Genomic DNA, 22,859 nt, shown 5'->3' with positions numbered 1-22,859 from the left:
TAAAAGTACTGATTATGGGCTCTCATATCATCATATGTATATTATTGGATTATTATCACAGACAGCATTTTAATGTTGACAACTTAAATATACTGTGGCTTAATATAAAACATACATGTTTTATAAGCTTACAAAAATGAATCCAAAAGGGTTTATTGTTAATAATGATTGAATAACACGTTAAAGATCAGTTATAAACAATATTAGCATCACATTACATCTGTTAGCAGGACACTTGATTTGTCTTTTTAGATCCAATAAACCAAAATGTAAATATATTAACATCTTTTTATCATAAACAATTAAAGACTTGATGGATAGTTATCAACACTTAAAATGACAGATGATCCACAAATATTTGCTTACAAGAAAGTGACCTCTGAATTTGAGTATTGACGTTAGATCAAGTCATTCATAATCTGGCAAAAGTTCTTATTACTATTTTATAACTTATCTATAAAGCATTAAGTAAAATACTTAATAACTAACGTATTGAGTAAATGTAGTGGAGTAGAAGTACTCAAAGTAAAGTATTATGTTACTTGATGTGTGTGTCGAGGTAAAAAAGTGTTCTTTACGTTCTTGGATGGTTTGCGGAGAACGTCTCCGACTCCTCCTCCGTTCCTCAGTCCGTGGTTCAACACGGTAACGATGCACATTAGCAGGGTGTCGCACGCTCGCTCCGAGGTCGGCTCCTCTGAAACGCACGTCGTCACGATATATTAAGTGTTCACATTAAACATTGACAACATGAACACAGAACTCCCTCTCACCTTCCTTTTCAGTCACACCGTCTGGCTCCGTGGTGCAGCTGACTCCGTCTGCAGAACACGACTTGAGGAAATCCTGAGAGGCTTCACTCTGCTGAGGAGCTACACACACACACACACACACACACACACACACACACACACACACACACACACACACACAGACACACACTCTGTCACTGATCGCCCACTCCCTAAGAGGTTAAAACCAGCTTCAGGACAGTTTTTCAGCCTTTTCTGGTCAGTAAAACCAGATATTAAAGATCTAAAGTTCAATTTGTCATGTGAATTTGAGAAAAGTAACATTCTGCTTTAGAGAACAGAAAACACCTAAATATAATATTTATATGCAAGTATTAAATGCAACAAAATGTGCTGAAACTACAAAAAGCAGCTGAAAATATGTTTAAAAGGTGAATGTTACTCCCGGCTCTTTAACAATACATCCAATGAAATCACTTCATTCTCCCTCCAGCAATCGATTGTAATTACCTTTATATTTCAGTCTTATCGTCTTTTTCTAGAACTTCACTTACTGGCTTTTACTAACGGAGTGTTTTTGTGTTTTATTTGTAGATCTGTCCGCTCTGACAACATTTAATTTCATTGAAGAAATATAGTTGTGGCGAAAGCAACAGATAAACATCAACACAAGTCATCCGACAGCTTTTAACGTCCAGTTTAGCCAAATGACAAGTGGGAATAAAAACAAAGATGCCAGAACTGAAAAAAATGACCTGGTCTAAAGGTCAAAGGTCAAATACACCTGACTGCTTAAAAATGTTTTGATTTTTGCCTCAAGAAGTTGTTTAGTTTTGTTAAGATGTTGATCATGAACCACATGAGTCTGCATGACTCTCTCACAAAATGAAATACCTGCTGCGATCTGTGCCAGCGGGTCGACCTCCATGATGAAATCCTCCTTCAGGCAGAGGAAGCCGACGATGGAGAAGAGGTACACGAGGATGAGAGCGAGCAGCGCCGTCAGCAGGATGGAGCGACCGTTACGAGTCACGCTCTTTATCACGTTAAACAGAGTCTCCTCCCGGTAGATCAGGTCAAACAACTACAGACACAGACACAGACACACCAGGTAAATACACAGGAACAGATGATTCAGAGAGTCTGTGGATGTGATCTGTGATCGTGTGTTTACCAGGATGCTGTAGAAAAGCTCGTGGACGAACAGTCCCAGCGTGGAGGTCAGGACGTACGCCAGGTGGTAAATGAACTCCACATCCATCACCATGGCTTTGTATCCCATAATAAACGTTCCGTTGTTTCCCACAAAACTTACGACAAACACCACCTTATTGATGAGCTGAAGGAACAGGAACACACAGCATTCTTACCAGATAAAGAAAACTAGTAATATTTTACAGTTTTCTCCTTAATAACAGAAGAAACACAATTATATCAGATAAATGTGACAGAATTCCTACAGTTGAACGTAATTGAGATTTAATAATGATTATAATAAATTGAGTTTATATAGCACTTTTCAAGACCTCAAAGCCACTTTACAATAGTAGGGGAGGTGTGGTGGAGGGGTTGGGACGAGAGAAGAAAAGAGAAAGAAAAAAGGAAAGAATAATACAGTTAACAGGGGGCTAACAAATGACAGTTGAGAAGAGGTGCGTCTTGAGGCGGGACTGAGAGTCACGGATGTCTTGGGGGAGGAAGTTCCCGACGGGCGGCGGAGTTCTGGACCAGTTGGAGCCTGTTGAGGGAGCTTGCAGTGATGCCATATAGTAGGGAGTTACAGTAGTCAAGGCGGGAGTAAATGAAGGCGTGAATCAGTCTTTCAGCTGCTGGGCGAGGTCTGATTTTTGTAATATTGCAAAGGTGGTAAAAGGAAGTTTTGACAATATGGCGTATATGGGGCTCAAGGGAGAGGGTGGGGTCTAAAATCACGCCAAGGTTGCGTGCCTGAGGGGAGGGGGAAACAGTGGTGCCATCAATGGTGAGTGTCAGGTTAGAGGTTTTGCATCGGATTTGGAGCCGATGAGGAGGAGTTCGGTTTTGTTGCTGTTAAGTTTGAGGAAGTTGTGTTGCATCCAGTTTCTTATGGCTGTGAGACATGATTTGATGTGGGAGGGGTGGGTTATGGGGGGATTTGGTGCTGAGGTAGATCTGTGTGTCGTCGGCATAGCAGTGGAAGTCCAGGTTGAAGTGGCAGAGTATATGACCGAGTGGGAGGATGTAGATTGTGAAGAGGAGGAGGCCAAGTACTGAACCTTGGGGGATGCCTTGGGTGACTGGTGCTGTGGCAGAGGAGTGGTTGTGATGGGAAATGAAGTGGGATCTGTCGGACAGATAGGACTGGAGCCACCTGAGTGCAGTACCCTCAATACCGATATCCTTGAGTCTGGAGAGCAGGATGTTATGGCTCACGGTATCGAAGGCTGCACTCAGGTCAAGAAGGATTAGGATGTTGAGAGAACCGGTATCAGCAGAGGTGAGGAGGTCGTTTAGGACTTTGAGTAGCGCCATTTCTGTGCTGTGGAGGGGGCGAAAACCAGACTGGAGGGGTTCAAAAAGGTGATTGGCATGGAGGTGGGAATGGAGTTGATTGGCAACAATGTGTTCCAATGTTTATGAGAGGAAAGGGAGGTTTGAGGAGGGATCCAGACTTTTTGAGGATTGGGGTGATCGCGGCAGTTTTAAAAGGCAGAAGGGACGGTTCCAGGGGACAGCGAGGAGTTGAAGAGGTGAGTGAGGTAGGGGCAGAGGACAGAGAGGCAAGACTTCAGTAGAGGAGTTGGGAGAGGGTCAAGGGAGCAGGTTGTGGGTTTGGAGGAGCAGGAGTTCCGGAGGGGTAACCAGGTTGAACTGGGAGAGGCGGCAGTGGGAAGAGGGGATTGGTGGACTGTAAGGGAGGTTTTTTTGGTGAGACGTACAAGTTGGCGGCCAGTCTGTTTCATTTTGCGGAGTGTGGGTGTGAACCAGGGTGAGGAGGTGTTGAAAGAGACAGTTTTCCTTTTGAGGGGGGCTAGAGTGTTGAGGGAGGTAGACAGGGTGGAGTTAGGAGGTTTGTAATATCATCGGGTGAGGTGATGGTTGTGTCCAGGTGGAGAGTAGAGGATAGCAGGCCAGAGAGATGGTGGAGATCGATGGAATGTAGATTACAGAAGGTGATTTCTCTGAGGGGGCGGGGGTGGGGGGTGGGGAAGCACTGGTAAATTGTATGAGTTTGTGGTCGGAGAGGGGAAAGGGGCATGGGTGGAGGTCGAATACTGGGAGGTTTGTTGAGCAGACAAGGTCGATAATGTGTCCTTTGCCATAGGTGGGGAAGGTGACATGTTGGGTGATAGAAAAATTGTCTAGTAAAGTGGAGAATTCAGGGTGGGGGAGTCCGTGTGGATATTAAGGTCACCGAGGCGTAACAGACGTGGAGAGATGGATGAGGCTAGTGTGAGAATTTAAGACTTTGAAAGACGGTTTTAATGCCACTCGGTATGAAATTTAAGACCAACTTTTCCACTATCCTGATTTGCATGACAGTAATGCATTTGGTGTATTATTTTATATAAATAGATGCTACTAATTATTTAGAGATCTTACAATGCAACGTCAAAAAAAGAAAAAGTGATCCATAAAATCCTTCTTCTCTTGGCATTTTTAAGACTTTAGAAAGATTTATCCAAGAAATTTTAATACCAATTAAGGCCTTATTTTTAATCAATTACAGATGGTCAAGAATATAGTAAAATAAGTGATTTACCTTCATATTAATTATTACACCATCATAGTTACTTTTCCATATCTACATGTTTACATTTATTTTATAATCAATATCGTATAAATTAAAGTTTGAGACTTATTCCGGGGGGCCGTATTCACAGGACAAGCCACGAGTACGAGCACGCCCAGGTGGTGGATGGGTAATGTAGTGTTACTCACATTGAGTGATCCCAGCAGTATGAGCGTGTTGCCGATGCCCAGGTGGTAGATGGATCTGAGTATTAGAGCGATGGTGAGAGGCTGGAGGCCGTAACGCTGAGAGAACAAGCCCAACACAGAGAGGCCGGTCAGGATCCAGAACAACATCAACAGCAGGGAGTCGTCGATCGCCCCCACTGAGGGGGGAGGAGGTAGGAGGGGAGAGGAGGGGAGAGGAGGGGAGAGAGTGAAAGTCAAGGCTGAACTGCATTAAATACTAACAGTGGTAGTTGAAGTGGTTTGTAGTTTTGCTCCTCAGAAGACAAACGTTTCTGACTCTAATGATTCATAACTCCAATAGCATCATCATGACAATTTATTTCGATTTCAGCCAATGGAATCTTCTTTTTTTAGATATTATTCTTTATTAAACCAGGATGATGCAGAAAAAACATTCATCTCAAAAAGAGATGATTTATGCCAGATTTAGCTATTGGCTCATTTCCATCTGCAGTCCCTTTGTATGGAAGTCTGTGACGGTCACTATTAAAAATATCACATTTAAAATGTTAGATTTTTAAAATATTTTTTAATATTATTTTAATTACAATTCGAATATTTCATTCTCAGGTTAAAATGCATATTTACTGCCAAAATAAAAAGACAAAAACTCCAATGACAAATCATTTTGAGAGTACTCAAATTTCTGATTTGAAAAAAAACTAGTTCATAATGGCCATAAAAAACTAAATGAACTAGTCTGCAATCTTATTTGCACAGGAGCATCAGCAGTAATATCGTCCGCAGTAGTACCTTGTCCTGAGGCGTAGGGGTAGAAGAACGCGATGATGAGGTTGATGAAGACGGCGAGGTTGAAGGAGATAGTTCCCCACAGAGACATCCTCCCGGAGAACCAGTACAACACTGGCATACCTGCAAAACACTTTTATATAAGTAAAAGTAGTAATACCACAGTGTAGGAATACTTTGTAATACTCAACTAATTCAATGCATTCAAAAAAGTAAAATTATGGACACACAAGTTGTGTTTAATCGTCTTTTATCAGCTGCTATTCAACTTCCACAGATTAATGAATATACATAAAAGATAAGTGTGTGTGTGTGTGTGTGTGTGTGTGTGTGTGTGTGTGTGTGTGTATGTGTGTGTGTGTGTGTGTGTGTGTGTGTGTGTGTGTGTGTGCTCACTCCTCAGCTTCTTCTGCCACTCCATCTCTCCATGCAGGAAGGAGGTTTGTTCGAAGTAGTGCGTGACCTTTGACCCCTGCTCGTCCTGCTCGGTGGTGTTGAAGACTCTGATCTTTGACTCCTCGGTCAGAAACTCACAGATGGGATGAACAGGAAACACAATCTGCTCCATGCTGCGGTCGTCCCGAACAATCTGGAGAGGATGATTGTTACATTACAACAGCTGGACTGTATATATATATAGTATATATATAGTACACTGCATCATGGAGCCAGAGTTTATAGAAAGCTGCAGTAATAGTAACACTGGTGGTAGAATCAGGATCAGGAAAACTTTATTGTCCGTTACAGAGCTCACACAGTTACACATGGAATTAAAGCTGCAAGCAGCGATGCACAGAAGTCAGGTTTACAGTTGAGACACTTTAACACGACCGTGCACAATGAAACAAGAACTTTTCTGAACGCAATGATGCCTCCAACAAGAGTCTGCGACAAACGGTTCATGATGTGAATGTTGTGTAACGTAACATTATTTGTGGTAGTAGTAGTATTAGTAGTAGCAGTAGTAGTAGTAGTAGCAGTAGCAGTAGTATTAGTGGTATTAGTATTTGTAGTATTAGTATTTGCATTAGTAGTATTAGTAGTAAGATTAGCAGTATTAGAAATAATAGTATTAGTAGTAGTAGTAGTATTATTAGTATTAGCAGTATTAGTATTGGCAGTAGAGGTAGTATTAGCAGTATTAGTATTTACAGTATTAGCAGTAGTAGTAATATCAGTAGTAGTATTAGCAGTAGTATTAGCAGTATTAGTATCAGCAGTATTAGTAATAGTAGTATTAATAGTAGTATCAGCAGTATTAGTAATAGTAGTATTAGTATCAGCAGTATTAGTATCAGCAGTAGTAGTATCAGCAGCAATAGTAACAGTAGTATTAGTATCAGCAGTATTAGTATCAGCAGTATTAGTATCAGCAGCAATAGTAACAGTAGCATTAGTATCAGCAGTATTAGTATCAGCAGTATTAGTATCAGCAGCAATAGTAACAGTAGTATTAGTATCAGCATTATTAGTATCAGCATTATTAGTATCAGCAGTATTAGTAACAGTAGTATTAGTATCAGCAGTATTAGTAACAGTAGTATTAGTATCAGCAGTATTAGTAACAGTAGTACTCGTATCAGCAATATTAGTAACAGTAGTATTAGTATCAGCAGCAATAGTAACAGTAGTATTAGTATCAGCAGCATTAGTAACAGTAGTAGTAGTCTTAGCAGTATTAGTATTAGCAGTATTAGTAACAGTAGTATTAGTATTAGCAGCAATAGTAACAGTAGTATTACTATCAGCAGTATTAGTAACAGTAGTAGTCGTATCAGCAGTATTAGTAACAGTAGTATTAGTATCAGCAGCAATAGTAACAGTAGTATTAGTATCAGCAGCATTAGTAACAGTAGTAGTAGTCTTAGCAGTATTAGTATTAGCAGTATTAGTATTAGCAGTATTAGTAATAGTAGTATTAGTAGTATTAGCAGTATTAGTATCAGCAGTAGTAGTATCAGCAGCAATAGTAACAGTAGTATTAGTATCAGCAGTATTAGTATCAGCAGTATTAGTATCAGCAGTATTAGTATCAGCAGCAATAGTAACAGTAGCATTAGTATCAGCAGTATTAGTATCAGCAGTATTAGTATCAGCAGCAATAGTAACAGTAGTATTAGTATCAGCATTATTAGTATCAGCAGTATTAGTAACAGTAGTATTAGTATCAGCAGCAATAGTAACAGTAGTATTAGTATCAGCAGTATTAGTAACAGTAGTAGTAGTATTAGCAGCAATAGTAACAGTAGCATTAGTATCAGCAGTATTAGTAACAGTAGTAGTAGTAGTATTAGCAGTATTAGTAATAGTAGTATTAGTATCAGCAGTATTAGTAACAGTAGTAGTAGTATTAGCAGTATTAGTAATAGTAGTATTAGTATCAGCAGTATTAGTAACAGTAGTAGTAGTATTAGCAGTAGTAGTATTACCAGTATTAGTATCAGCAGTATTAGTAATAGTAGTATTAGTATCAGCAGTATTAGTATCAGCAGTATTAGTAATAGTAGTATTAGTATCAGCAGTATTAGTATCAGCAGTATTAGTAATGGTAGTATAAGGATCAGCAGTATTAGTATCAGCAGTATTAGTAATAGTAGTATTAGCAGTATTAGTAATAGTAGTCTTAGTAGTAGTTTCAGCAGTATTAGTATCAGCAGTATTAGTAGTAGTATTAGCAGTATTAGTAATAGTAGTTTCAGCAGTAGTAGTATCAGCAGTATTAGTATCAGCAGTATTAATAGTAGTATTAGCAGTATTAGTAATAGTAGTATTAGCAGTATTAGTAATAGTAGTATTAGTAATAGTAGTATTAGTAGTAGTGTCAGCAGTATTAGTATCAGCAGTATTAGTAGTAGTATCAGCAGTATTATCAGCAGTATTAGTAATAGTATTAGCAGTATTAGTAATAGTAGTATTAGTATCAGCAGTATTAGCAGTATTAGTAATAGTAGTATTAGTAGTAGTTTCAGCAGTATTAGTAATAGTATTAGCAGTATTAGTAATAGTAGTATTAGTAGTAGTATCAGCAGTATTATTAATAGTATTAGCAGTATTAGTAATAGCAGTATTAGTAGTAGTATCAGCAGTATCAGTAATAGCAGTAATAGTAGTAGTTTCAGCAGTATTAGTATCAGCAGTATTAGTATCAGCAGTATTAGTAGTAGTATTAGCCGTATTAGTAATAGTAGTAGTTTCAGTAGTAGTATCAGCAGTATTAGTAATAGTATTAGCAGTATTAGTAATAGTAGTATTAGCAGTATTAGTAATAGTAGTATTAGTAGTAGTTTCAGCAGTATTAGTATCAGCAGTATTTGTATCAGCAGTATTAGTAGTAGTTTCAGCAGTATTAGTATCAGCAGTATTTGTATCAGCAGTATTAGTAGTAGTTTCAGCAGTATTAGTATCAGCAGTATTTGTATCAGCAGTATTAGTAGTAGTTTCAGCAGTATTAGTATCAGCAGTATTAGTAGTAGTTTCAGCAGTATTAGTATCAGCAGTATTAGTATTAGTATCAGCAGTATTAGTAGTAGTTTCAGCAGTATTAGTATCAGCAGTATTAGTAGTAGTTTCAGCAGTATTAGTATCAGCAGTATTTGTATCAGCAGTATTAGTAACAGTAGTATTAGTATTAGCAGCAATAGTAACAGTAGTATTACTATCAGCAGTATTAGTAACAGTAGTAGTCGTATCAGCAGTATTAGTAACAGTAGTATTAGTATCAGCAGTATTAGTAACAGTAGTATTAGTATCAGCAGTATTAGTAACAGTAGTACTCGTATCAGCAATATTAGTAACAGTAGTATTAGTATCAGCAGCAATAGTAACAGTAGTATTAGTATCAGCAGCATTAGTAACAGTAGTAGTAGTCTTAGCAGTATTAGTATTAGCAGTATTAGTAACAGTAGTATTAGTATTAGCAGCAATAGTAACAGTAGTATTACTATCAGCAGTATTAGTAACAGTAGTAGTCGTATCAGCAGTATTAGTAACAGTAGTATTAGTATCAGCAGCAATAGTAACAGTAGTATTAGTATCAGCAGCATTAGTAACAGTAGTAGTAGTCTTAGCAGTATTAGTATTAGCAGTATTAGTATTAGCAGTATTAGTAATAGTAGTATTAGTAGTATTAGCAGTATTAGTATCAGCAGTAGTAGTATCAGCAGCAATAGTAACAGTAGTATTAGTATCAGCAGTATTAGTATCAGCAGTATTAGTATCAGCAGTATTAGTATCAGCAGCAATAGTAACAGTAGCATTAGTATCAGCAGTATTAGTATCAGCAGTATTAGTATCAGCAGCAATAGTAACAGTAGTATCAGCATTATTAGTATCAGCAGTATTAGTAACAGTAGTATTAGTATCAGCAGCAATAGTAACAGTAGTATTAGTATCAGCAGTATTAGTAACAGTAGTAGTAGTATTAGCAGCAATAGTAAGAGTAGCATTAGTATCAGCAGTATTAGTAACAGTAGTAGTAGTAGTAGTATTAGCAGTATTAGTAATAGTAGTATTAGTATCAGCAGTATTAGTAACAGTAGTAGTAGTATTAGCAGTATTAGTAATAGTAGTATTAGTATCAGCAGTATTAGTAACAGTAGTAGTAGTATTAGCAGTAGTAGTATTACCAGTATTAGTATCAGCAGTATTAGTAATAGTAGTATTAGTATCAGCAGTATTAGTATCAGCAGTATTAGTAATAGTAGTATTAGTATCAGCAGTATTAGTATCAGCAGTATTAGTAATGGTAGTATAAGGATCAGCAGTATTAGTATCAGCAGTATTAGTAATAGTAGTATTAGCAGTATTAGTAATAGTAGTCTTAGTAGTAGTTTCAGCAGTATTAGTATCAGCAGTATTAGTAGTAGTATTAGCAGTATTAGTAATAGTAGTTTCAGCAGTAGTAGTATCAGCAGTATTAGTATCAGCAGTATTAATAGTAGTATTAGCAGTATTAGTAATAGTAGTATTAGCAGTATTAGTAATAGTAGTATTAGTAATAGTAGTAGTAGTGTCAGCAGTATTAGTATCAGCAGTAGTAGTATCAGCAGTATTAATAGTAGTATTAGCAGTATTAGTAATAGTAGTATTAGCAGTATTAGTAATAGTTAGTATTAGTAATAGTAGTATTAGTAGTAGTGTCAGCAGTATTAGTATCAGCAGTATTAGTAGTAGTATCAGCAGTATTAGTATCAGCAGTATTAGTAATAGTAATTAGCAGTATTAGTAATAGTAGTATTAGTATCAGCAGTATTAGCAGTATTAGTAATAGTAGTATTAGTAGTAGTTTCAGCAGTATTAGTAATAGTATTAGCAGTATTAGTAATAGTAGTATTAGTAGTAGTATCAGCAGTATTATTAATAGTATTAGCAGTATTAGTAATAGCAGTATTAGTAGTAGTATCAGCAGTATCAGTAATAGCAGTAATAGTAGTAGTTTCAGCAGTATTAGTATCAGCAGTATTAGTATCAGCAGTATTAGTAGTAGTATTAGCCGTATTAGTAATAGTAGTAGTTTCAGTAGTAGTATCAGCAGTATTAGTAATAGTATTAGCAGTATTAGTAATAGTAGTATTAGCAGTATTAGTAATAGTAGTATTAGTAGTAGTTTCAGCAGTATTAGTATCAGCAGTATTTGTATCAGCAGTATTAGTAGTAGTTTCAGCAGTATTAGTATCAGCAGTATTTGTATCAGCAGTATTAGTAGTAGTTTCAGCAGTATTAGTATCAGCAGTATTTGTATCAGCAGTATTAGTAGTAGTTTCAGCAGTATTAGTATCAGCAGTATTAGTAGTAGTTTCAGCAGTATTAGTATCAGCAGTATTAGTATTAGTATCAGCAGTATTAGTAGTAGTTTCAGCAGTATTAGTATCAGCAGTATTAGTAGTAGTTTCAGCAGTATTAGTATCAGCAGTATTTGTATCAGCAGTATTAGTAGTAGTTTCAGCAGTATTAGTATCAGCAGTATTAGTAGTAGTTTCAGCAGTATTAGTATCAGCAGTATTATAATCAGCAGTATTAGTAGTAGTTTCAGCAGTATTAGTATCAGCAGTATTAGTAGTAGTTTCAGCAGTATTAGTATCAGCAGTATTAGTATCAGCAGTATTAGTATCAGCAGTATTAGTATTAGTATCAGCAGTATTAGTAGTAGTTTCAGCAGTATTAGTATCAGCAGTATTAGTAGTAGTATCAGCAGTATTAGTATCAGCAGTATTAGTATTAGTATCAGCAGTATTAGTATTAGTATCAGCAGTATTAGTATCAGCAGTATTCGTAGTAGTATCAGCAGTATTAGTATCAGCAGTATTAGTATTAGTATCAGCAGTATTAGTATCAGCAGTATTAGTATTAGTATCAGCAGTATTCGTAGTAGTATCAGCAGTATTAGTATCAGCAGTATTCGTAGTAGTATCAGCAGTATTAGTATCAGCAGTATTAGTATTAGTATCAGCAGTATTAGTATTAGTATCAGCAGTATTAGTATCAGCAGTATTCGTAGTAGTATCAGCAGTATTAGTATCAGCAGTATTAGTATTAGTATCAGCAGTATTAGTATCAGCAGTATTAGTATTAGTATCAGCAGTATTAGTAGTAGTATCAGCAGTATTAGTATCAGCAGTATTAGTATTAGTATCAGCAGTATTAGTATCAGCAGTATTAGTATTAGTATCAGCAGTATTCGTAGTAGTATCAGCAGTATTAGTATTAGTATCAGCAGTATTAGTAGTAGTTTCAGCAGTATTAGTATCAGCAGTAGTAGTATCAGCAGTATTAGTATCAGCAGTATTAGTATTAGTATCAGCAGTATTAGTATTAGTTTCAGCAGTATTAGTCTCAGTACCTCTATCTGTGACGTGAGCTGGTCGTAGTACTCCAGTGGGTCCTGCTCCACTACAACAGCTGGAGCTGTGGACTTCAACATCTGGGACAGAGGACGGTTGTTCAGGTTCAACTGCAGACAGAGAAACACAGACAGCATCATAATGTGAGCTTCTGCTTCAACACGACGTCAGAAGGATGGAGATGGACTGAAGTTCACCATGGAGGAGATCCCCTCCTCTCCCTCTTTACTGTTCTTTGCAGGTTTCAGCAGGTTCTGCAGGACCTTGTTGTGTCTGGCCAGCTGCAAACAAACAAGAGAGAAAACTTAATTACGCTTATCTGTGTGATGATGAGCGGCGAGGGACGAACAAATCTTTTAAATGGAGGGAAACAGCGTGACCTCAAACATGGAGCAGGAATCAGTCAGAGCCATCAAACTTTATTGTGTCGTTAATTGTGACCAGATAACAACGTCACAGAGAACAAGTGATCTCAGGAATCACTTGCAGGCTGCTCTGCTTTATGTTAAGTATAGTTTATGGTAGTTTCTCATTAAATTGCAATAGCATTATATATTGTACTCCTACTTACATATGTTTATAGTACACAAAACCGGTTATTCCACATATTTATATAATAATACAGTATTTAATGCCACTCTACAGTATTTTACATTCTGTTTTTCTTGCACCATTATGTCTCTTGCACTATTATTACTGTATTTAATTTTATGTCTAAAGTATACTGTATGTTGCATTTTCATTGCCAACAATGAATTATTTCTTGTGCATACGACAATAAAGCCTTTGAATCTTTGATGATTTAATATTTGGGGAGAATGTGCTCTATAATAATAGTAATTTACTACGATGGGTGTGTTGTGTTTGTATAAGCCGTTGGGTGGAGGCAGGCGTACACGGCACTCTCGCCGCCGTAGTGATGGTGCGGACCCTCTGACTGAGAGGACAGTGGGATCCAGGCAGCCAATGAGAAGTTTGTGTTTAGTCACCTGCTGAGCCAGGATGTAGATGTTGTGTCCAACCTCACGGGGAGAAACCTCCACCTCCTCACACTCACTGTCCTGCTGGTAAGCTTTCTTTATCACCTCCACCTGCACACACACACACACACACACACACACACACACACACACACACACACACACACACACACACACACACACACACACACACACACACACACACTATTTGAACACAGGTCAGTAACAACAGTTTTGAATCAAATTCTGTGAAAAAGAATCTGACCAGCTCTCGTGGTCGGAGGTTGAAGAGGATCCTCTCTGCGTTCTCGCTGTCATGACGACTCTCCATCAGAGCCAACAGCAGCTTGGAGGCGTTGTCCTGGCAACCGGGTAAAAAACAAAAGCTGTTACCATGACAAAGGGATTTAGTGCAGACCTGTAGTGTCTTATACAGGTCGCACACGGCCCATCAGGTCGAAGAACAGACAGATTATTAAATTATTATTAAATATTTAATTAAAAAAGATTGGTCTCAATCTAGTCTTCTTTGATAAAGCAAGATGTTCATTTAGTAACTTATCGTCATCATTTACAGTAAAAGAGACGATAAAGCAGGATATGCTTTAGGGCGGGGCGACCTTGTGATTGACAGGTTGCTACCATGGTGCTGTCCGGTCTGAACTTTGACCCTTTCACAGTGTGATTTCACTTCATGACGGGACACTAGACACTGTCGGTGATCCTTCAGAGCAGGAGGAGACTTCTCCGCCCGCTGCTCTGTGCGCTCGTTTCACGTGCATGAGCCTGGTGTTTATGTGTGCGGGTTTTGAGACCAATTAAAAGCCATCGCATCCGTCCACGCTTCAAAAACGGTACAAATTAACGTGAACTTAGTTCAACATTTTAATTGTGAACTGAACTTTAAATCAACTCTTGTGAAGTGTGAACTTGCACCACACTGCTCCAGCCTCTGGTCCAAATATGGTCACTTCTCATTAAAAAAAAGAAACAAGATGGCGACGGCCAAAATGCCGTACCTTCAGCTGGAGCACCATCTCCATCCTATATCGACACAGAGGACTGATGTCATTCAGGATCAGAGCTGTGATGATGTCGATGCCGTTGGACTCGTGGGTCACGATGCAAGTCTGCAACAAACACAGACACACACACACACACAGTGTCTGAGTTCACGTTGAGTCTACCTGCTTCTCTAACTCTGTACCAGTGATGCATCATACCTGGTTCTCCTGGCAGGGGCCCTGGCAGTACTCGGTGAGTGTCTCTAGGGTCTGAGTGATCAGGTGGACGTTTAATTCGTTGATGTAGAGGCCCAGCAGTCCCAGGCCTCCGGTGGTGCTTCCACACATGATGTCCAGGAACTGAAGAGTCTCACACACCAAGTTGTAGTTGGTTTTATTGTTCTGGCAACGCAAGAAGTTCTGGAAACACACACATGCAAAATCAAAACAGTATTTCAGACATTATCGACCAAATTCATCTTCACTCCAACTGCTTCACACTTTAAGTGAGTTTACAGGAAGGAATTATTTCTTGTCGAACAACTGTCGCTTTAACTCTCCTGCAACATTCAGACGCTTTTGTTTTACGCAAACACAAAATAAAACTCAAAATGAAGTTATGAGCCTGAAAGATAAATTATTTTAACAAAACAATCACTAAAAGCCGTTTTACAAACAAGATAAAACGTGTTGATCAGAGATGTTGGTATTTAACTGTGGACGAGCTCTTTATGCTAAGCTAGTCTAACCATGTCCACACTGAACATCTGAGTTTGAGTTTAACGCAGACAGACTTGTTCCACGCTGGTTTATTATTATTATTGTTCAGTCAGCAGAAACCGACCTGCAGGTCGTGGTTGTGGTTCTCACACAGCAGCTGGAGGAACCTCAGGATCGGCTTCATGATGGTCACAGCTGGTCCCATCTCCATCTCCAGCTCCCTCTGCTCTGCTGCTGGCTGAACTGGCAGGGCGGGGGCGCACGCTGCCGGGGCGATGGACTGACTCTGGACCAACAGCGGGTGACCTACTGTACCAGGAAGTACTGATGTTGCAAAGCCACGTGTACGAAGGGGAAACTCATATTATTATTATATATATATATATATATATATATATATATATATATATATATATATATATATATATATATATATATATATATATATATATATATATATATATATATATATATATATATATATATATAATATAATATGTCCTCAAGGCCTTTTATAGATATCCATCTTATCTATAATAATATCTTCTCATTCACAACTGGGAAAACTAATTCTGAAGATAGAAAAAGAACAAAAATACTTCAATCTAATAAACTTTCGTTAATATAAATATATATATATATATATATATATATATATATTAATAAAGGATATATACATATAAATATATATATATATATATATATATATATATATATATATATATATATAAATATATTTATTAAATATATATAAATATATATTTATTAAATATATATAAATATATATTTATTAAATATATATATATAAATATATATTTATATTAAATATATAAATATATATTTATATTAAATATATATAAATATATTTATTAAATATATGTAAATATATATTTATATATATATAAATATATATATTTATTTATTATATATATATATTTATATTTATATATATTTATATATATATTTATATGTATATATTTATATATATATATATGTATATATAAATAATACAGTTTTGATATTTTGAGGAAAGTAAAAAAAAAAATACAAAATAACATAAATGAACCTCACCGTTCTCCAGCTCCTTCTCGTTGGCCTTGTGCGTCATCTCTCCAACATTAACGGACACTGTTGCTTTTATATCCGTCTGAGCTTCTTTCATTCTGTCATGAAGAACCTTGAAGAACTTCTCTGACTTGTTGTCGCCCATCATCAGTTTGTAGAAGGAGTTCTGCAGGAGAACCACAGAACGTTGTGGAAGGCTATTTATTTCAGCGCTGGATTTTTCTCTGGGGTTGTATCACAGGGTACCTACTTGTATCTCAGTGTTTCCTCCCTCCAGCAGACAGATGGCCAGTTGGATGCTCTCCTGGAAGATCTTGTCGTTCTTGCTGCTCATCACCAGATCAGTGAACAGCTTCGTTCCTCCTTCTCTGTCCAGACGACACTGAACCGCAGCCACAGCCACCCAGTCGCGCTCCTGCTCCACACCTGACACACAGATAAGAGGAGACTATAGGTGAACAGGGTCAACATTTTCAACTCATAGATATCACCATGAAACTTCCCCAGTTCATTACTTACATTAAGAAAATTATGCTTTTATTACAAGTTTTCTGAAATGTGATGTTTAAATATGCAAATGAAGCATTACGTAACACTAACTTTAGAAATCTGCAGACACAAATAGACAACGTCAGTATAATGAAAACCTAAATGTGGATTTTGGATGTTTTATTTCCATTAGTCTAAAAGAAGATGTGTTATGGAAGCAACATAGCCGAACTCTACTTAATAAAATACATATTTATAAAAATATATTGAGAAAATAAATCTGATTTAAAACTGTTTACAAAAACGTTTCATGTAAAGATCAGGGGAGTGACGTGAAAACAATTCACTTAAAATGAATCCAAAGAAGACAAGAAATCATTTTGTGTCTTCCACCAGTTTCTGTCCATAACACACAGATTGTTTCGTCCTGTAAATATTTATCTCTGTGGACGCTGCTTTATATTTAAGTGCACTTAAAGATTATATCTGTAGGTACAACATTTACTTTCTTAGGAGATAAACAGATCCTCTTATAGTTGTTCCAACCTGTAATACAGAGTTGAATCAGTGCACGGTACAGATGTTAAACGTTTAAAAAGTAAAACATTTTAAAAGACTGTCGTCTGTGGCTGGTTTTATTATCAGAACCCTTTTATATTTTACGCGAAGAATATCAGCTTTTGTTCCTCAGTCGGTTACATGTTTGTGCAGCTCTGCATGGAAAAGAGAGCAATTAAATGGATCTTATTTGTAATGTCTGATGTGAAATATGTAATATTAGTTTTATTGTTTGGTTAAATGTTGCTCTGTATGTGATAACAAAGTCAAATCAAATCAAATGTACAAGAAAACACTTCCTGTACCACAAACACAGACTAAGATTGAACTTCATGTTTCCAGCTGTCATTAGTCATTAGAGAAACCTCCACCATCTTTAGCTTCAGACTTCATTTTACCAACAGAGTTCAACTTCATTTGTTCTTTTTGTTGCAAACAAAAGCAGCTTCCACATGTGTGAGCTTTTTCCTTCTTTCTTAGAGTTTATTGGCGGTTGAGAGTTGAGAGGTACATTACCGCCACCTACTGGACTGGAGCGGAACAACATATCATGTAGGAGGATAAAGAAATAGATTCTGTAGCTCAATTAGTTTCTTTTAAAAACGTCTTAATGTCGGCCTGAGGAAGTCATACTGCTGTGTCTTATTTATTGACACATGCTCGACTGTTTCTGATTGGCTACAGCGTGCTCACCTATTTTACATAATGTAAGGTCGAGGCCTGTATGACCTATTCTCAGATATTTTCTTCTCTTTGCAACAACACTCCGAACTCGTAACTCAATCGCCGTGTGGTATAAACTGACCGGTCATAGATAAATGTTAGCAGATAAATACTGCTGCTTCATAACACTTCTCTCCAAGGAGTGGTCTGACCATGGACGTATTAAGAGAACAGGAGACAGCGTTGGCGGCGGGACCTCGTTCACTCTTATCATAGTTGCTCAGTGGGGCATGAAGCCTAAATCGTCCAACTTCAGAGTATAAAATAACGCAGATCTTACACATCTACAGGTTCATAGAGCACGCAGAGCCACGTTTCCTTAAACCCGCCTCCCAGCCGCTCGGCCTCAGCACGTTCACATTAAATGCTTAAATGCATGAAATGAAAATAACTCTGAATTAGTGCATTTTACAGCCTTTAGTGAGATGAGACATCTGGTGTGCTACTCTCCTGTTTGGTCTCCTTAAATTGAAATGTAAACTTTAAAATGGCTGCTGTGTGTATCCAGAACTCTGAGAGAAGATGTCTCAGTGTGAAGCAGCGTACCTGAAGCTCCGAGCTCAGCCAGGTCGGTCTTCGGGTTGTTCTTCTTGCTTGGAAACAAGTAGTTCTGCAGCAAAACCTTCCGCAGTGAGATTCCCTGAAACAACATGACGTAACCGTCCTTACAAACAGCCAGTAGCTCACATTTTTAAACCCCACTGTTATGGCACATCTTATTGTAATTACTTATTATAATACCATATATTTCTGTTTGTAGAACAATGAGACAGTTGTGGTGAAAATATGTGCACAGTGATAACAATTAAATACATTTATATAAAAACAAATGCAATGTATGGAAATAGTGGTGTGAGTAAGATATAGGTATTAGGGTAAAGTTCGAGTCACAGGGGTCAAGGAAATAATTAGTGAGTGAGTGTTTTGCTTCACTGACCTTTTCATCAAAGTCCAGAGTCCTGATCAGCATCTCCTGCAGAGTTCTCAGAACTTTGATGCACAACTTCTCCTCTGCACACATCAACGCTTTGGTGTGCTGGATCAGCCTAAACACACACACACACACACACACACACTGTCCCATCATCCCTCTGTGTGTAAATGCTGCAGTATTTTGGACTCAGAGAACTTGGACGTACTTGGAGATGAATCCTCCGGACTCGCAGCGCTGTCGGGCGTCAGTTCCCTCCAGAAACAGCAGCTCCGGCTGGTGGAGGACGTCCACCAACACAGATAGCTCGGCATTCACCAGCGGCTTCAGACGCTCCTCCAGAGTGTTGATGATGTCCTGAGGAACACACACACACACACACACACACACACACACACACACACACACACACACACACACACACACACACACACACACACACACACACACACACACACACACACACACACACACACACACACACACACACACACACACACACACACACACACACATTAGAACTAGAGGTCTGTAACTGACAGGGCCTTAGATTACAAACATATTAGGGCTGATTTCATTGTGGTGAAAATTAAATGTCCATCCATCCATCGTCTACCGCTTATCCTCATCCCAACCGCTTCACACTCAGCTGCAAACCGATCCAGTAACTGCTGAAGGTCACAGACAGATGACGCCATCAGGACCACATCATCTGCAAAGAGCAGCGATGGGATCCTCAGGCCACCGAACTGTAACCCCTCTCCTCCACGACTACGCCTCGATATCCTATCCATGAAAATCACAAACAGGATTGGTGATAAAGCGCAGCCCTGGCGGAGGCCAACATCCACTGGGAACAAGTCCGACTTACTGCTGAGTATCGGCCGAACCCTCCTTTCCAGCACCTTGGAGTAGACTTTACCAGGGAGGCTGAGAAGTGTGATACCCCTGTAGTTGGCACATACTCTCTGGTCCCCCTTTTTGAACACCCTGGTCTGCCACCCCCTAGGCACTGTCCAAGACTTCCACGCAATGTTGAAGAGGCGTGTCAACCAAGACCCTCACACCCAAAGCCTTCAGCATTTCTGGACGGGTCTCATCAACCCCTTTGCACTGTGGAGTTGTTTGACTACCTCAGTGACCTCCATCAGAGAAATTGACGATGGTCCCCCATCAGCTTCCAACTCTGCCACTACCATAGAGGGTGTGTTAGTCGGATTCAGAAGTTCCTCAAAGTGCTCCTTCCACCGCCCGATAACCTTCCCAGTCGAAGTCAGCAGGGTCCCACCCTTGCTGTACACAGCTTGGATGGTTCCCCGCTTTCCCCTCCTGAGGTTCCGGACGGTTTTCCAGAAGCACTGACTGAAAGTCCTTCTCCATAGCTTCACCGAACTTCTCCCACACCCGTTGCTTTGTTTACGGAGTCCTCCCGGATAACATAACCCGGTGTTCGAGGGTTACCGCCCCTTGAGGCACCTAAGACCTTGAGACCACAGCTCATCACCGCAGCTTCAGCAATAGAGGTTTTGAATATCGCCCACTCAGGATTCAATGCCCCCAACCTCCACAGGGATGTCTGAAAAGCTCCACTGGAGGTATGAGTTGAAGATCTCCCGGACAGGGGCTTCCTCCAGACGTTCCCAGTTCAACTGCACTACCCGTTTGGGCTTACCAGGTCTGTTCAGAGTCTTCCCCCACCCCTTGATCCAACTCACCACCAGAAGGTGATCAGTTGACAGCTCCAAAACATGCGACCTCAGATCAGATGATACGGTCACAAAATCGATCATTGACCTAGGCTACTCTGGTACCACGTACACTTATGAGAATCCTTATGTTCGAACATGGTGTTCGTTATGGCCATTCCATGACTAGCACAGAAGTACAACAAAAAACGACGGTTCAGGTTTAGATCAGGGAGGCTGTTCCTCCCAATCACGCCTCACGATTATAATGTATCCAAACGTTATTTATCAGGTGTCTCCATCATTTCCCACGTGCACGTTGAAGTCTCCCAGCAAGACTACGGAGTACCCTACTGGAGCCCCCTGCAGGGCTCCATGTAGTGTCTCCAAGAAGGCCGAATACTCCAAACTGCGGTTTGGGGCATAGGCACAAACAACAGTAGGAGTTTTAGCCCCCAAAACCCGAAGGCGTAGGGAGGCGACCCTCTCGTCCACCGGGGTGAACTACAACGTAGCGGGGCTCAGCCGGGGACTTGTGAGTATCCCCACACCTGCCCGACGCCTCACACCTTGGGCAACTCCGGAGAAGAATAGAGTCTAACCCCTATCCAGGAGTACGGTTCCAGAGCCAAGACTGTGCGTAGAGGTAAGCCCCACCAGATCCAACTGGTACACTCCCGCACTAGTTCCGGCTCCTTCCCCCACAGAGAGGTGACGTTCCACGTCCCCATATTTCGAGGATGAAATCTTTTATCAAATTGTTTTAGAATTTGTATTCATGTTTTTCTTTTTGTTTAATTTTGACTTGTTATATTTTGAGTTCTTTGTCTATCTTGTAAAAGAGATTTTTAATCTCAATGAGGCTTTCCTGGTTTAAAAAGAAAAACATATCTGTGATATTCAGGCTAGATATAAATATTATGTCTATACAGTGGCGGGCCGTCAGGGCCAGCAAGGCCTTCTCTGCTGGCCTAAACATCATCAGAATATAAATTTTATTTTGATTTTATTTTTTTCACAAATATGCATTAAATTATTCCACATAGTCTATTCTCTTCATTTCATAGCTTTCCTCTTGGTTGCGCTGCTTCCAGCCTCAGATGGAGATTTGGAGGTCTGGCCTTTATGTTAGAGTTTTTATCCAATCATATTTCAGCCATGATGTGTTGCCAGGGTCCAAGAGATCTGCCCTGAGGCCTTCAGAAGCAACAGTGCGGGCGCCTGTAGCTTAAAGTGAACAGACACAAAACTGTGGCGTTAACCAATCAGATTTCGAGTTGGCGACATCGGGGCCAGCTAGCAGGCGTACGATAACGTCAGCACGTCCACCTCTTTTGATTGGATACGCACTATTGAGAGGCAGAGCTATGCAGAGCTAGGCAGAGCTAGCAACTGACTTTAAACGAGCTAATTTGTGTAGATTTGGTTTAACCTTTATCAAAGTGGACATTCAAGGCTAGAAATACACTTTCACCACTGTCGCAAATATATCCTCATGAACAAATGCAAATTATTTGTTTGTTTTATTTTATTTTCAGTGAATAGTTTATGTGTCTTTATTCTTTATCGTCACGTGTCTTAAATGAAACTGCTTTAGGTGCGACAATGCGCTGTTTAGTGAACACACTTGTTAAAGCTCAGATACTATTAGTGGACATAATAAAATTTTGTAGACTAATCCTTTAAAAGCGCCTTTTATTTTTAAGTTTTGACAGTATCCTAGCGATCTTAAAGCTGGTAGTTTAACACTCTTAATTGTAAATGCGGAAATATTAATATAACTCTGTTGTACTTGACTATGTTAAGGTGATGCAACGCCCGGTTATACTGAGTTTCTGTCTAAATGTATAGTTTCTAGAGCCATGGCATCATAATGATGGTATTAAGAGGTGGAATAATTCAGGTAGGACTGTGTAAGACATCACTGAAGGCCTAGGTGTGAAATGCACGGCCCGCCATTGTATCTATATATATATTTATAAATATAAAAATAATAATATTAATACGACCATCTTTTATCAGTCAGATCTTGTTTCTGAGTTTTCTTCATGCTGTATTTTCAGGTAAATCCTTGTGTACCTGCAGTTTCTCGATGATGTTCTTGTAGTCCCAGGGGTTGCTGGTAGCGATGGGTCTGGAGGAGCGGGAGGAGGATTTGTAGTTGGGGTTGGAGCGGGACAGAGAGTTGAGAGCAGAACTGGACAACATGGAGCTGATCTGAGCCTCCAGGTCCAGAGGAAGACCGATGGAACGACTCTTCGCTGAAGAAGAAGAACAAATATTCAGTCATCAATAACAAAAGAGTCAGAGAGGGAATAATCTGTTTCTGTGAGCTACAAAAACAGATAATCAAATCTATGTTGGTGGGAAAGTATTCCGATCGTATACTTAAGTAAAAGTACA

The 22,859-nt window shown here is 39.0% G+C and overlaps 1 protein-coding gene across 5 annotated transcripts in view; it reads right to left on the bottom strand.

The window, feature by feature from the left end:
- Window positions 1-22,859, bottom strand: part of itpr3 (inositol 1,4,5-trisphosphate receptor, type 3) — a 74,462-nt gene that overhangs the window by 9,266 nt on the left and 42,337 nt on the right. For 4 of the 5 annotated variants that reach the window (XM_029435131.1, XM_029435134.1, XM_029435135.1 and 1 more), the window contains 20 exons: window positions 22,536-22,717; window positions 18,980-19,128; window positions 18,778-18,886; window positions 18,387-18,480; window positions 16,321-16,496; window positions 16,077-16,236; window positions 15,130-15,329; window positions 14,505-14,705; window positions 14,301-14,411; window positions 13,547-13,642; window positions 13,291-13,392; window positions 12,499-12,582; window positions 12,301-12,411; window positions 5,859-6,051; window positions 5,466-5,585; window positions 4,674-4,849; window positions 1,927-2,091; window positions 1,647-1,836; window positions 774-872; window positions 579-697 (listed from right to left, as the gene is read on the bottom strand). In XM_029435131.1, coding sequence (XP_029290991.1) covers window positions 579-697; window positions 774-872; window positions 1,647-1,836; window positions 1,927-2,091; window positions 4,674-4,849; window positions 5,466-5,585; window positions 5,859-6,051; window positions 12,301-12,411; window positions 12,499-12,582; window positions 13,291-13,392; window positions 13,547-13,642; window positions 14,301-14,411; window positions 14,505-14,705; window positions 15,130-15,329; window positions 16,077-16,236; window positions 16,321-16,496; window positions 18,387-18,480; window positions 18,778-18,886; window positions 18,980-19,128; window positions 22,536-22,717 — 2,837 coding nt within the window. The remainder of the gene's footprint in view (window positions 1-578; window positions 698-773; window positions 873-1,646; window positions 1,837-1,926; window positions 2,092-4,673; window positions 4,850-5,465; window positions 5,586-5,858; window positions 6,052-12,300; window positions 12,412-12,498; window positions 12,583-13,290; window positions 13,393-13,546; window positions 13,643-14,300; window positions 14,412-14,504; window positions 14,706-15,129; window positions 15,330-16,076; window positions 16,237-16,320; window positions 16,497-18,386; window positions 18,481-18,777; window positions 18,887-18,979; window positions 19,129-22,535; window positions 22,718-22,859) is intronic. The other variant, XM_029435132.1, reaches the window with a different exon arrangement.

The sequence above is a fragment of the Cottoperca gobio genome, chromosome 7, assembly GCF_900634415.1.
Source record: "Cottoperca gobio chromosome 7, fCotGob3.1, whole genome shotgun sequence".
Taxonomy (NCBI): domain Eukaryota; kingdom Metazoa; phylum Chordata; class Actinopteri; order Perciformes; family Bovichtidae; genus Cottoperca; species Cottoperca gobio.
Note: the sequence above shows the minus strand (reverse complement) of the source record. Positions and strands in the feature narration are given on the sequence as shown.